The sequence below is a fragment of the Macrobrachium nipponense genome, chromosome 30 (genome assembly GCF_015104395.2).
Source record: "Macrobrachium nipponense isolate FS-2020 chromosome 30, ASM1510439v2, whole genome shotgun sequence".
Classification (NCBI taxonomy): Eukaryota; Metazoa; Arthropoda; class Malacostraca; order Decapoda; family Palaemonidae; genus Macrobrachium; species Macrobrachium nipponense.
In genome coordinates this window covers 10,961,160-10,975,000 of record NC_087218.1, presented here as the reverse complement: position 1 = coordinate 10,975,000, position 13,841 = coordinate 10,961,160, and the positions used below count along the sequence as shown (strand labels likewise).

The window sequence follows — 13,841 nt, the reverse complement described above, 5'->3', positions numbered from 1 at the left end:
TGTGTGTAAGCGAATACCACAGGAAAATGATGGGCAGAAATCCAAGCGCTTGGATTTCTGCCTATCATTTTCCTGTGGTATTCGCTTATTTAATGAAGTCACGTGCATCTACTGTGATTTTTATAAGCATATACATGTATGTGCGTATGTGTGTGGTAAAATACAGCATAACGCGAGAGAAGGAATTCTAACAATAAAAAACGTCAAGCGATAGAAGAATAATATGAAAACTTTAACATCTACCACCATACAAAAATAAACCTACTGGCAACACTGACGAAAAAGCTCTAACGACAGTAGGTATACTCGAGCTTATGATCAGGTAGTGGCTTAAAGGTCTTCAATGAGCTTTCACCTTTACCACTACGACTCCATATAGTCAAAATGGCGCCAGCTTCGACAAGTGGGTGGTGAAATTGAGGAAAATCATGAAATCCCTGAGTAGGAACCTTTTTCTGCTTCTTGCGCTAACGAGGGCTGATGCGTCAAGCAATGCGTCAACAGGCCAATAATCCTAGGCAAGTCAACGTCCAGAGACCATCAATCTGCCATCACTTCCTCGGTCCACTCCTCCCTCAACCAACCAATATATACCCATCAGATCAATCGATAAGCAATAGGGGAACCAAGAGGAAATGAAAGATGCCGAGAAATAAACCATACAAATGTAGTACGTAGCTTCCCTTAAATCAACGGCAATCAACATTCAAATTAGACTTACAGCACAGTGAATGAAAAGCCCCTCTTCGGATTGATCATTGGTGCATCCGGAGTGCAGGCGTTTCTTTGGATTTCGACGCGTTAATTGGTAAAACTAAGGCTTTTTTTTTCTAGTCTTACAAGCATTTCTTGCTCTCTGAAAGCGAAGAACTTGACCTAATTGTTGTTATCTAACTCAGTGGTGGTTCCCAAACTTTTCCAGTACGTGCACCCTTTTCAGTAGTACCAACCCTACCTGACCTGATCCCCCCCCCCCCCACACCTTTATAAGCCTTCTGAAAACGTACTAATTTCCAATGGCGCAGATGCATTTTAAACATTAAATTAAAGATGAATCACAGCAGAGAGAGTAATGACAACAAGCCAAAGGCTTATTAATGTTTATTAACAAGGACTGATTTAAATATGAACAAAGTAACAAAAATCCCTAAATATAAAAGATTTCCTCAAAATCATGGATCGTCCTTGACACCCCAGAAAAGGGCTCGTGACCCCTTTGGGGGTCTCGGAACCCCTGATCTAACTGAACTATTCCTTTGACTGAATGATACACTGGTAAACAAATAAACAAGTGGCATAACTTTCTCCCTCATCGGCTTCCTGCGCGAAAATTTCATCAAGATCTTCCCTCTTTTGAAGTACCAATCAATCATATCAGCAACAGTGTTTCTGGGCCTCAGTAAGCCTAGCTCTCGTAACGCCATTGTAGAACATGAAATCAATCACCCTCTCTCCCTCGCTCTGTTGGAAAACAGCCCAGGTTTAAAATAGTTCCGAGAACCAGTGCCAGAAATCTTTTATGTCTCACCGCGATAAGCATAAAGCATCTCCCTTTAAATCTATGCGGCAACTCAGGGACTTGTTGTAGTCGTGTGCTTACATTTCGTAATAGGTATGAAGTGCATTCCTTAGCAGTCTGCCGCCTTTCCGGCAAAGAGATTACCCGCCAAACAAAGCCTTGAAAAGGTTGGGGAGGGATGGGGAAGGTGGCGAATTAATCTTCAAAACGATTTTATTACTCTTCCGGAGAGGATAACGGTTAAGAGACATAGGCCTACAGATAAAAATAGACAGAAGAACGAACGCAGTTACTCGTAAATAAATAAATAAAAATATTAGGGCATATAGGTTTAAAGTATCATTACATAACTTATTGCAACGATGAGCTACGAAAGTAGTTCTATTTTTCTACCAAGGAGAACACTGGGCAAAGAAAATCTACGGAAAGTGATCGCCAAGATTAACATCGTACTATTCTTGACAAAACGCCAGAAACTTGAAAAGAACGCCCCAGTTTAATTACCAGTGCAATGCAATGCATCTACATAACATCGGCGCCATGCCATAAATAAATACAACATGATAATATATTAACAATAATAGATGAAAATGGTCTAGGTAACTGACCGAGATGGCGAATGATATCTTGTGCAAAATATTGGAGATGCGCAATATTATATATATATATATATATATATATATATATATATATATATATATATATAATATATATATATATGTATATATATATCATATATATATATACACATATATATATATATACATATATATATATATATATATATAGAATATAATATACATATATATATGCGTGTCTATAGACGAACAAGTCCTCGGAGAACTAAAAACACTAACAAATGAAATACTACAATGCGGACCCAGCAACCGCAAATATTCAGTTCACGTGGAACCTGTCACCACCAAATTGATTATGCACTCTGGGACGAAGTGTTTGGAATTCTTGTGTAAATATATTCCTCACTTATCGTAAGAATCACAATATCGCAACGAAGCGCTTTATAAGGAAATAAACGTCAGTATTTCCTGGAATTATGTTCCGCAATTTGAGAGATTCTTTTAAATTCTCCCAAATCCTTTCTTATCGTCAGTACCAAATATTGACATGGGTACTACTTGGGTACATTTAGCCTACTGTTTATGTGTGCGAGTAATAAGTGATATGCTATTTCAGAGTGTCAAATGCACGTCATTCCAATCGAACAAGAATTATGGATCAGGGATTGTAGTTGATGAAAAAAAAAGAACAAAAAAGAGAGCTGTGTTAGACTGCAAAACAGTTGTGTACAGGGAAACAATACGGGAGGATTAGTCGCATGTAGAATAAATGAAATTAAATGAAAATGGGATCAGGTCGTAAGGTCTAAACAACGGAGGAACAGGATGCTGATGAGAGGCAAAGCAAAGTGATGATAAGAAAGCAAAAATTGATGACAGATGGAGCAGGTTGATGATGAGTCGGGTAACCCAACAGAGCAGCAGCTTGAGTCTAAAGCCCTTCTAATCCATCAGCCATCCCCCAAAATTGAGACACAACCGAAAGCTCCTATAAAGGCTACTTCTTGACAGTTTTATCTTCTAATTGCTTTATAACAAACTAATACTGTATGTGATATGTATGCAAGGATGACGTTTCCAAACATATCAGGATGGCAATGTCACTGAGCCTGTATTATATGACAACTAATATTAGGCCTAAAGGTGCTATATATGTATGTAGCATATACATAGTAAATTCAAGTATGTTAGCTATAAAAAATATAACTATATTTGTTGATTCTGTACATAAATTACATATATTGTATGTGCATTGTATTGTAAAATGACCTTTTAAGTGTATGTTTTTTTAAATAAAAGAGAAAAAAATGTTACACCTCCTTCTCTTCCAAACTCAAATAATAATAATTTGTCGTGAGTCACGAGGCCAGTCAGATGATCACATTTGCGGACAAAAAAAGATAAATTCATACGTAACTTTCTACGTATTCCAGTTAAAATACAGACAAACAAATGATCTAGCAAAAAACCAAACCACAAAACATAAAAACACGACATCCTGAAGCTGAGGTATTTGCAGGTAATATAAATGAACTGAGATGACTAGATTATTCAAGGCTGGCGCTAATAACTGGTATTTTCTTGGACCAAATATTAGGTTAAATTTGCCTAAAATATTCTGACACACACACACGCATATATATATATATATATATATATATTATATATATATATATATATATATATATATATATATATATATATATATATATTCCATACTTGAATTGGGTTTTTAAAATTAATAGCACTAATCTTTAAAAACCATCCGTAAGCTTAAAAAAAAAACGCGCACACACACAAAGTTAAATGGGCTTATTTAAGCCATATTTGAAATCCTAATGAAAACAGGACGGCCAAGGCACGACCACTGTGTCATAACACAGCAAACGTTAATCACTTATTGCCTTACCTGAACCGGAAATCATTATTTATATTATTCCTTCGTACTAGAACACACGACCTGGGGAGAAACCGCTCTGTCTTGTCTGTTGCAAGACCTCATGTGTGTGAAACAGAAGCAGACGACAGCAAACGTTTGCACTACTACTATTTACGCGTTTTCGGCGCCGTTGCCGCGCCCACAATCACAAGATTCAGTTCTCGACGAGAGGACTAACCAATAAACGCCTCCAATGACATTGAAAGGCGATAAATTCGCGTACGATTTGACTTAGGGAGAGAGCGACATCTATCTACATCTGACACTCTGCGGGGAATGGCAACAGTGGCACTGGTGGTGAGATTATACTACGGCGAACGGCGGCGCCAGCGCCTAGAGACGCAAGTCAGTCGGCGCATGCTCAACCCGGGGAACGTCATCGGACCACCCGACCGACCAACCCCTCCCCTACGCCACTTCTTCTACCCTTCTCCTGCAATCGATGAGACGAAAATTTGAAATAATGCCTGGCTGAATCCACCGTTCATCAGCTAGGAATGGAGATATATGTCTCATGGTATAGTTGAGCCGAGTTATTCCTTAGCTAAGTCGATTTAAAAGTAGCACAAATATATGTAATAACTTGTTCATTATGCGTACTTCTACCATTCTCCTGCAATCGATGAGACAAAAAATTGAAATAATGCCTGGCTAAACCCACCACCGTTTGTTAGCTCGGAATGGAGATATATGTCTCATGGTGTAGGTGAGCCGAGTTTATAACCCTTAGCTAAGTCGATTTAAGAGTAGCACGAATATATTTAATAACTTGTTCAACATCCGTGCGTACTTGGAGAGATGTAGTGGGCACCAAATTTGAACGTTTCCTTTTGGAATATATATTATTATGGTATGGTTTTCTTCGCCGTTGTTTTTTCTAACGTTTCGGGTGAATTTAAGATTATTATTTATATTCGACAAGGATAGTAGAGACAGCTGAGTAAATAAACAATAATCTGGTGAGAGTTTGACAACTTTAAAACTTTATATATTCAACATTTCACATTGTTCATCGTCCTTATCATCACCTCGCAGGAAATGAATGCAGATAAGGATAAAGAAGCACCAATATGGACTTTATACTTTGAACTGAGCTGAATATAGAATTTACGCCAAAGGCCAGGCACTGGGACCTATGAGGTTATTCAGCGCTGAAACGGAAATTGACAGTAAAAGGCCTGAAAGGTGTAACAGGAGGAAAACCTTAAAGCAGCTCCCCTATGAATTATCTGTTAGGAGAGGGTGGAAAGTTAGATGGAAGAAAGTGAATATGAAAGGAGGTACAGTAACAGGAATAAAACGGGGTTGCCGCTAGGGGCCAAAGGGACAATGCAAAGAACCCTGAGTAATGCCTACAGTTCACCGCATGAGGTGCACTGACGGCCCTACCCACTTACAGGGGGACTGTCTACTTTAGCTTCCACCTCGATTAACTGTCTGTAAAACTTGAAGACGGTTTCACATTTATGAGTATTGATTGTTTGTTTGTTTGTATGGTGTTTGTACTTTGCATGGAACCAGTGGTTATTCAGCAACGGGACCAACGGCTTTACGTGACTTCCCAACCACGTCGAGAGTGAACTTCTATCACCAGAAATACACATCTCTAACCCCTCAGTGAAATGCCCGAGAATCGAAATCGCGGCCACCGTGGTGGCACGACATCACCATACCGACCACGCCCTGAGGCGCTCTTTTTATGAGCGTTGATGGCCTCAGTTGGCGCAACGCCAGAAAACACGAGTTCAAAATTCAACTGAACCTTGGCTTGTCTACAGCGTTCACTAACGTCTCAGTAGAGAGCCCTATTGAATAATTGACATCTAATCGAGTAAACGGTGATGAACGTCAGTGAAAAATAAATAATAAATGATAAATAAGTAATCTTTTATAACACTTTAATATCATGACATGAAATTGATTGACGACAAAATTATAACGCCACCAAATTTTTATGGAGTATCCAACTTCCCACCTGAGGGTCAGCAGTTAGTTATCTGCTCGATAAAAGTACTAAAAAACAAATCTGGTTTCTTTTCTCTCTCTCTCTCTCTCTCGCATAAAAGCAGATGCTTCGGACAGTTCCAGATTTCTTACACATAAAAAAAAGTGCAGACGTAGACTCAACTAAATTGTCTCTTTCTAAGTTGAGTTGAGCTGAATATAGAATTTCGGCCAAAGGCCAAGCACTGGGACCTATGAGGTCAATCAGCGCTGAAATGGAAATTGACAGTTAAAGGCGTAACAGGAGGAAAACCTCAAAGCAGTTGCACTATGAATCAAGTGTTAGGAGAGGGTGGAAAGTAAGATGAAGAAAGAGAATATGAAAAGAGGTACAGTAAAAGGAACGAAAGGGGTTGCAGCTAGGAGCCGAAGGCACGCTGCAAAGAACCTTAAACAATGCAGGTATACTGACGGTTCAACAACCCTAAGGCGGTCTGCAAAATGCGTCAGCTAACTCGTACAGAAGTTATTGTAAAAACTGCATTGATCCGAATGGCTTTTACAATCGGTTGAAGAGTTTTTAATTTTTTTAATGTTTATAAAATGCGGTTAGAATATGAGTTTAATATCAATTTCAGCGAAGAACTTTCGAGAAGCTATCGATTTAGACTAACCCCCAGTGCCGTCAGTGGAACTCATAGGGTGCACTGTAGGCACAACTTAAGGTTCTTTGCAGCGTGCCTTTGGCCCCTAGCTGCAACCCCTTTCGTTCCTTTTACTGTACCTCTTTTCATATTCTCTTTCTTCCATCTTACTTTCCACCCTCTCCTAACAATCCATTCATAGTGCAACTGCTTTCAGGTTTTCCGCCTTTTACACCTTTCAAACCTTTAACTGTCAATTTCCGTTTCAGCGCTGAATGACCTCATGGGTCCCAAGTGCTTGGCCTTTGGCCTAAATCTAATATTCAATACATTTTGCAGAAGAGATAATTCATGTATTGCACGAAATGCGTCTATGTATGTTAAGCATGAAAAACTGCGAAGCATATTGTTGCAACAAGGAAGTTAAAAAAAAAAAGTATGTAAAAACCAAAAATGAGTAAGAACTTGTCACGACAAAAATTTGAGTCAATGAAAACCAAAGGCTTGATATTAAGTAAATTGCTCATGAAAAAGTTGGTCTTATGCTTAAAAAAAAACTTTTACTGATGGTCATACCTAGAAATGCCCAACATAAAGAAATAAGTTTTAAAAAAATACAACATGAAGAATTGGTAAAGTACGTAGTACTACATTACCTCCTGAAATGCTTCCACCATACACATCGCTCTTCTAGGGTTTCTGATGCAGGAATCCAGGACTACTTCGGTAGCTGCATAAGTATTGATCTCTCTACCTGGGTCCCATCGGCTGCCGTAAGAGCATTCCTGCTGCCTGTGAGAATGTTCTAATTGTACAGTGGCTCTTATACAAATTACAGATTAAAAACAGATTTTTAAAAATTCAGGCAAGGCATCTTCGCTAGTCGTCAGTAAAGTAGAATAAGGAATAGCATATACAAATAAAAATGCTCTCGTTAGGCACTTTTAGAACTATCATTTATACGGATGCACCATGCAGAGTTAGAAAACTTTTGGAACTTATTTGACTGCGAGCAAAAGCACAGGAAAAAAAATATCAAAAGGCAGTTTTGAGAATTTTACGATATAACTCACGCAAATCGTTAAAATGATGAATAGGCAATTAAATATGGAAAAACATAATGATAATACTATCTAACGGAAATTGCAGTCACATGCCGGTAAAAACATAAAACTGAAACTTGGCAACCCTCTAATCGTAGATTTACCGGCCTCAGTTACTTCGAGAGTAAAACGTAGTGAACCAAATTACCCGAATCAAATGTTTCCATTTGCTGTGTAATCACCGTTAATTGGTGGATCTATGCTTGAAACGTATCAAAACTCCGGGAGACCTTTCTCTGCCTTTTCATAGATAATTATATATATATATATATATATATATATATATATATATATATATATATATATATATATATATATATGAGAGAGAGAAGAAGGGCGGCGGAATCAAGGAACTGTGACATTATTCTGCAGAAAACCCAGGATGATCTTAAATGATAACGAAGTCTATATAGTAGTCATTTGCGCTTAGACAGTATTTTTCTTTGAGCATATGATGAGTTTGAGCGTGTTGACAAAAGTGTATGAATGCATGCGTTGTTCGAGTAAAGAATCCACGTATCAATACTTAGCCAAAGTCATGCTTAGATACGACGTCATAAGAAGCTCGCATGCTGATATGCATGTGTTATTTATTGCATGTATTTACTGGGACTCTGATGCGTCTAGGTGTCTACCACTGACATGGCGCCACCAGAAATGCACACACACCAAACATTGGAGGGGTCGACCCAGTTTATTGTTCCTTGATGGGTGGGGCATGTAAGCTCGATCAACTCGCACGAAGATAAGACATATTGTAATCACAGAAGCTGGATAGACGGGAGAGTGAACGACATATAATGAATAATGGAATAGAATAAGCAACCAAACGTGTCAAAATGTGAAAAAGGGAAGAGAAATTGTAAGTTCTCTGCAGGTAAGCTCGATAACAATAGGGAATAATCACTTAAAAGACATTAAAGCAGGCTCGTTGGACGCATTACTCTGCAGCATCTACAATATCTGTCAGAAGAAGATGAAGAAGAAACATATTTATGTCAATATAAAGGATACAGTATATATTATATATATATATATATATATATATATATATATATATATATATGAGGGCCTCAGAACCACAAGGTAGTAAACGCCACTTTTTTAAAAAATGAGTATATTGCCCTCAAAGTCTAGCATTCATTACTCTGCTTCCAAGAAAGATATTGATTTAAATTAAGTTTCATATGAAAGCCCTACCCTTTATAATTTTTTTTTTAATTAAAAAAAATTGTGGGGTGCGCTTGTGCGCTAGTATTCAAAATGTACGCCTAACCCCTCACATTTGTGTATATTTCATTCATAACCAGCACTTAAACCATAATTAAATCTGTAAAAGTGTTATTATATTTGTGTTATAACAGCAATATATCGGTGTACCTACTATTGTTTTCTTTTGCAATGCGGTAATCACTCGCTTATCACTAATGACAAAAATAGAAAGAAAGCCTTGCTTACAAACTTTATGCGTAACATTATCATACTTAACACAATAAGCATACGTTTTCACTGGGTTGGTCGTAACCAACTACTGAATGTAAGCAGTTTGCTTATCATAATCTCCCAAACCATAAAACCCATTGAATAAAGCCTCCACTATAGGCCTACCAAGCCTGCTAAAGCAAGCTACACTGCGTGCAGGTACAAGTTTGCATGTACGCCGAGAAACATATTCTTGGCCGCGTCATGCAATAAGTTAACACTTTTTCTTCCATGACCGCTCTTCCTCTTGGCTGTTGCACGACATCCCTGTGATCCCTTTCACTATCAGAGAAAGGCATAATGGCGCTAAATAAGGGATAATAATAATAATAATAATAATAATAATAATAATAATATAATAATAATAATAATAAAAAAACAACACCGTGGACAACCGAATTCACCGCGAAAATCACTAGATTGTAAACTGTGCGGTGATTGGCCGACACTTACGGGCGCCTTATGGGGAAAAAATGCTGATTGGCTTAGAACTGACTACCCGCTTAGTGACGCGCGCTCTTATTGGCTCACTCTTGAGCTGCGAACGCGCTTCCTTGTGGTTCTAACTGAGTCTTGTAACCTCCGCGCAACACTACGTACGTTCATTCATGTAGATAAAATCGATAATTCCTACTGCTCAAGTAGGGATTTCGACCTTTTTGAAACTCCTGAATAGCATAGAAATGCAACAAATAGACAGAAGAAACATTCCCAAATCTACTGGTATGACTAACTCAATATTGGTGGGGGTGGCGTTTTACAACTGTGGTTCTGAGGCTCATATATATATATATATATATTATTATACTATAATATATATAGATATAATATATATATATATATATATATATATATATATACTTATATATATAATATCCCCCCCCCCCTATTATATATATAATATATAATATATAATTATACGTATATAGTATATATGTGTGTGTGTGTGTTTGTGTGCGCGTGCAGACATATAAATACATGGCTACAGATGAAATGATATGTGGCTTGATATCCCTAAGTGTACGAAAAGTCCCGCATGCAAGTGACATAACCTTACACACAAACATTATTTATATAATTATATATTTATATGTAAAAATATAAATGTATGTATATTACTATATTGTAATTACCGTATTTTCGTAATGATCAATGTTACTTTTGAAGACGCTGACAAGCGGACGATTCTTTTTTTTGGTATTTTGTGGAGTTCAATGATGCTTTGGGGTAACCTAGCAGCTAGACGCAAAAAGCTACCAAGAAAATGTGCCCATGTGACGGTAGTACCTTTCCATCACGTCAGTGTTTGGATAAAAAAGAAAGAAAAAAAAAACGGCCCCTGAAATCCCGTCACCTTTGCCAAATAAAGCTTCCGTAATAATCCGTGACAGGCATCGGCATGGGTCTATAGCTCCCCTCTGTATCTATAGGTCTAGCAACCTCGACCCAAAAATCTATTCTTAGGAATCTGTAGCAATATAGTCTAGTGCGGAAGTAGGTTCAAATGAGGGTCGAGAAACTAACCGGATGAGCCTAAACAAGTTTAACTTATTATGCGTTAAAAATATATGTTTATTATTGCAGTGGCTGATTTAAGGGGGTTGGGCACCTGGTCACGTGGCAGCCGCCTCCCCTCCCCCAACAGTTATGAATAATAGGGCATTGTTTTCTTTCAATAAATCAATATTAGTAGCAAATATTTACTTACTAATAATGATTATTTCAACAACAAAAACAGCAACAACTGAACAACAACAACTACTACTGTGTGTACATACCTATGTGTGCGCATACATATATAAATATTGATATATGTAAAGCGGAGTTTACACGGGCGAACAGCTCGTCGAGCCTGGTTCGACAACCCGTGTTTGAATTGATGTTCGAGCGTGTAAACGGGCTATTTGGTTGTCGAGCGCGCTCGTCGAACGGCTCGATGAAAGTCAGGCTCATCTTGACTTTTGTGGGCGGAGCTACATTGTTTGACGAGCGGTGTGAACGTGTGTCGAGTATCGAACCTCAGTTGTTATTCAAACCTGCTAGAGGAAACATCATCAAAGAAATGAATAATGGCTGCCATTAATGAGAGCAAGAATGAGAAAGAAGTCTTACTTGATTTCATACATCCATATCGGGCTCATCCAGCTTTATGGAAAGTTAAATCAAAAGACTATTCCAATAAAGTAGCCAGAAACAAAGGAATAGCGGCTCTGCATGAAATATTGAAAGAACTCGAGCCTGACTGCACACGAGACGCCATGACGAAGAAAATAAAGTCCTTACGAGCAAGTTTTAGGAGAGAACACAAGAAAATAGAAAGCTCGAAGACGTCTGGGACCTCAGCAGATGATATATATGCGACATCACTTTGGTTTTATGAGGAGATGATGTTTGTATTAGATCAGGATGTCGCACGAGAGAGCTGCTCTAATCTGGGGGATATTGACAACATGAATGATGAGGTAAGTGACAAAGAACTCATATACTTTATATTTTATTAACAGAAAGTAGGTCCATGTAATTCAGTTACAAATACTTTATCTTAACAAAGTAATACAGTACCTTTATTTTAATATTTGTATAATGTCATTCCACAAAACAGTAGCCTACACCTACACTTTATTATTTGGTTTACACGAAGTCTCTTTGCCATGGTACTGCATCCTCGTTATTAAAGAAATCTTTAAATTTCACACGTACGTCTTAGCAATTTTGGAATAGTTTCGCATTCCATGACCGTGCGCTAAACTTGCAACAGAATTAGGATCCACTGATAACCTGGCACAGTTATTCTGTTTGAAATATCATCCCTATGGGAGCATTCTGTGTGTATATACACACATACATACATACACACACATACATACATACAATTACTTTCATTTTATGTATCTTTACTTTCAGAATGAAGAAGGGGATGAAACGGAAAATGCTAAACCCAGCACGAGCCAACAGGAACGTCCTCGCAAACGTCTCTCTAAATCTGATCAAATATTGGATACAGTTGCAAGAAAACTTGATGAATCTGTAAATACAGATATGTCTGGTATGGATAGCTTCGGGAAATACGTCACACGTAGGATACTTGCAATGGACCAGCGAACTTCAATAATAACTAGAAAAATCATAAATGATGTACTTTTTGAGGCAGAGATGGGGAATTTAAATTCTTCATCTCGAGTAGTTACAACACACCAAGAGCCGGTACCATTACCAATGCCTTCAAATAACTCAGTGTATAGTTACTGCAGTAACAGCAGTAGTGACTCCGGGATGTCGCAGTACTTTTCAAATTTTCAACCTTAGGATATAGCATATGCCCTACGTTAACTTGGTATATGTTTTATTTTTCTCATTTTTACCAAGCTTACTATAATATATGTTACTACATTTCAGGTGTTATCAATAAACATTTACAAATATACAACTCTTACAAATTATTCATTGCCTTTAGATAGGCTTTGTGAAGGACCTTGTAGATAGCAGCACATGTCTGGTATGATAGATGACAAAGAGCTGGTGGAAATGATGGCAGAATATTTTAGATCATTAAGTGACCTTCCCTGTTGCTAAATAGCGTAAAGTGACACTCAGTCTTTCATGTGGAGTTATGGCTTCCTCATAGTTGTATCTTCATAAGTAATGAAAGGGCTGACACGATTCAGTAGATCAATGTACAGACGGCCAACGAAGAATTGGCGTAAATCTTAATTCATTGTTCGTAATGGAAATATTGCCATATGCAGGTGCCAGATTATTTACTTAACAATAAACAACATTCCTTTCAAAGGTGCTGTACTTGAAATAAATTACATTAGAATAGAGTAGACTTATTCAACGTATTAAAGATAATTATTTTGCAAAGTAAGGAAAATATATACCGATGGGTCCACGATTTCTAATTTTATTCTCAACTCTAGCTTCGTAACAGCATACCGAAGCATTTTGAAGTTGACTTTGCTGCCGCTCGAGTCTTAACTCAACGTATCGTACTGCACTGGGGTCTTGTCATTTAGTCTCCTACAGCCGATAAACAATACATCAAGGCGTTAACATTCTTTGAAAACGATGTTTAATTAAACTAGTTTTGTCCTCCTTTGATCAATGAAATAATTTGCATGACATAATATTTAGTGGGCCTAAATTGGACTTCTGATTTTCACACATGATTATCTTAGGTCTATTTTGAGCAGTATACTCTCTCGGATACGTAATATAAATGAATATTTAAATCGACAATATATATATATATATATATATATATATATTATATATACCGACACGCACACACACACACACACATATATATCTATATATATATATATATATATATATATTTAATCTGCTTTAATTGACTATTCCCGTTATTCTTGTTTCATTAGCCATGTTCGCCTTTCTTCTTATCCTTTTCATAATTGCTTAACATAATTAACTCAGACCTAGCTATTAAAAAAAATCAAACGAATATAATTCAGTCTTATTTCTTATCGAATTCCTTGCATATCACCCTGTTTCATTTGGACAAGTTGGAAAGCTGTGGAGTCAAAACTAACGAATACATTAAGAAAGGATTACTTTCATTAAAGCTTTCTTAGGTTTGATCTTTCTGTAGCTATTCATTTCTTTAACTAG

The 13,841-nt window shown here is 37.4% G+C and overlaps 2 protein-coding genes across 6 annotated transcripts in view; one reads left to right on the top strand and one right to left on the bottom strand.

The window, feature by feature from the left end:
- Positions 1-4,407, bottom strand: part of LOC135202271 (organic cation transporter protein-like) — a 51,418-nt gene extending 47,011 nt beyond the window's left edge. For 2 of the 5 annotated variants that reach the window (XM_064231572.1, XM_064231578.1), the window contains exon 1: positions 4,215-4,368. The gene's annotated coding sequence lies outside the window, so the exon portion shown is untranslated. Of the gene's footprint in view, positions 1-4,057; positions 4,081-4,214 lie in introns of those variants that run through there. The other 3 variants (XM_064231573.1, XM_064231577.1, XM_064231576.1) reach the window with 3 other exon arrangements.
- Positions 4,408-11,263: 6,856 nt separating this feature from the next.
- Positions 11,264-12,570, top strand: LOC135202275 (uncharacterized). Its single transcript, XM_064231582.1, has 2 exons — positions 11,264-11,671; positions 12,114-12,570. The coding sequence occupies exons 1-2, from the start codon at positions 11,279-11,281 to the stop codon at positions 12,513-12,515; spliced, it is 795 nt and encodes a 264-aa protein (XP_064087652.1). The 5' UTR covers positions 11,264-11,278; the 3' UTR covers positions 12,516-12,570.
- The last annotated feature ends 1,271 nt before the right edge of the window (positions 12,571-13,841 follow it).

Excerpts from the sequence above, each read along its gene's own strand:
- LOC135202275 (XM_064231582.1), top strand. The coding sequence starts at position 11,279 with ATGGCTGCCATTAATGAGAGCAAGAATGAGAAAGAAGTCTTACTTGAT. Across the intron at positions 11,672-12,113 it reads TTGACAACATGAATGATGAG|AATGAAGAAGGGGATGAAAC; the intron begins GTAAGTGACAAA and ends CTTTACTTTCAG.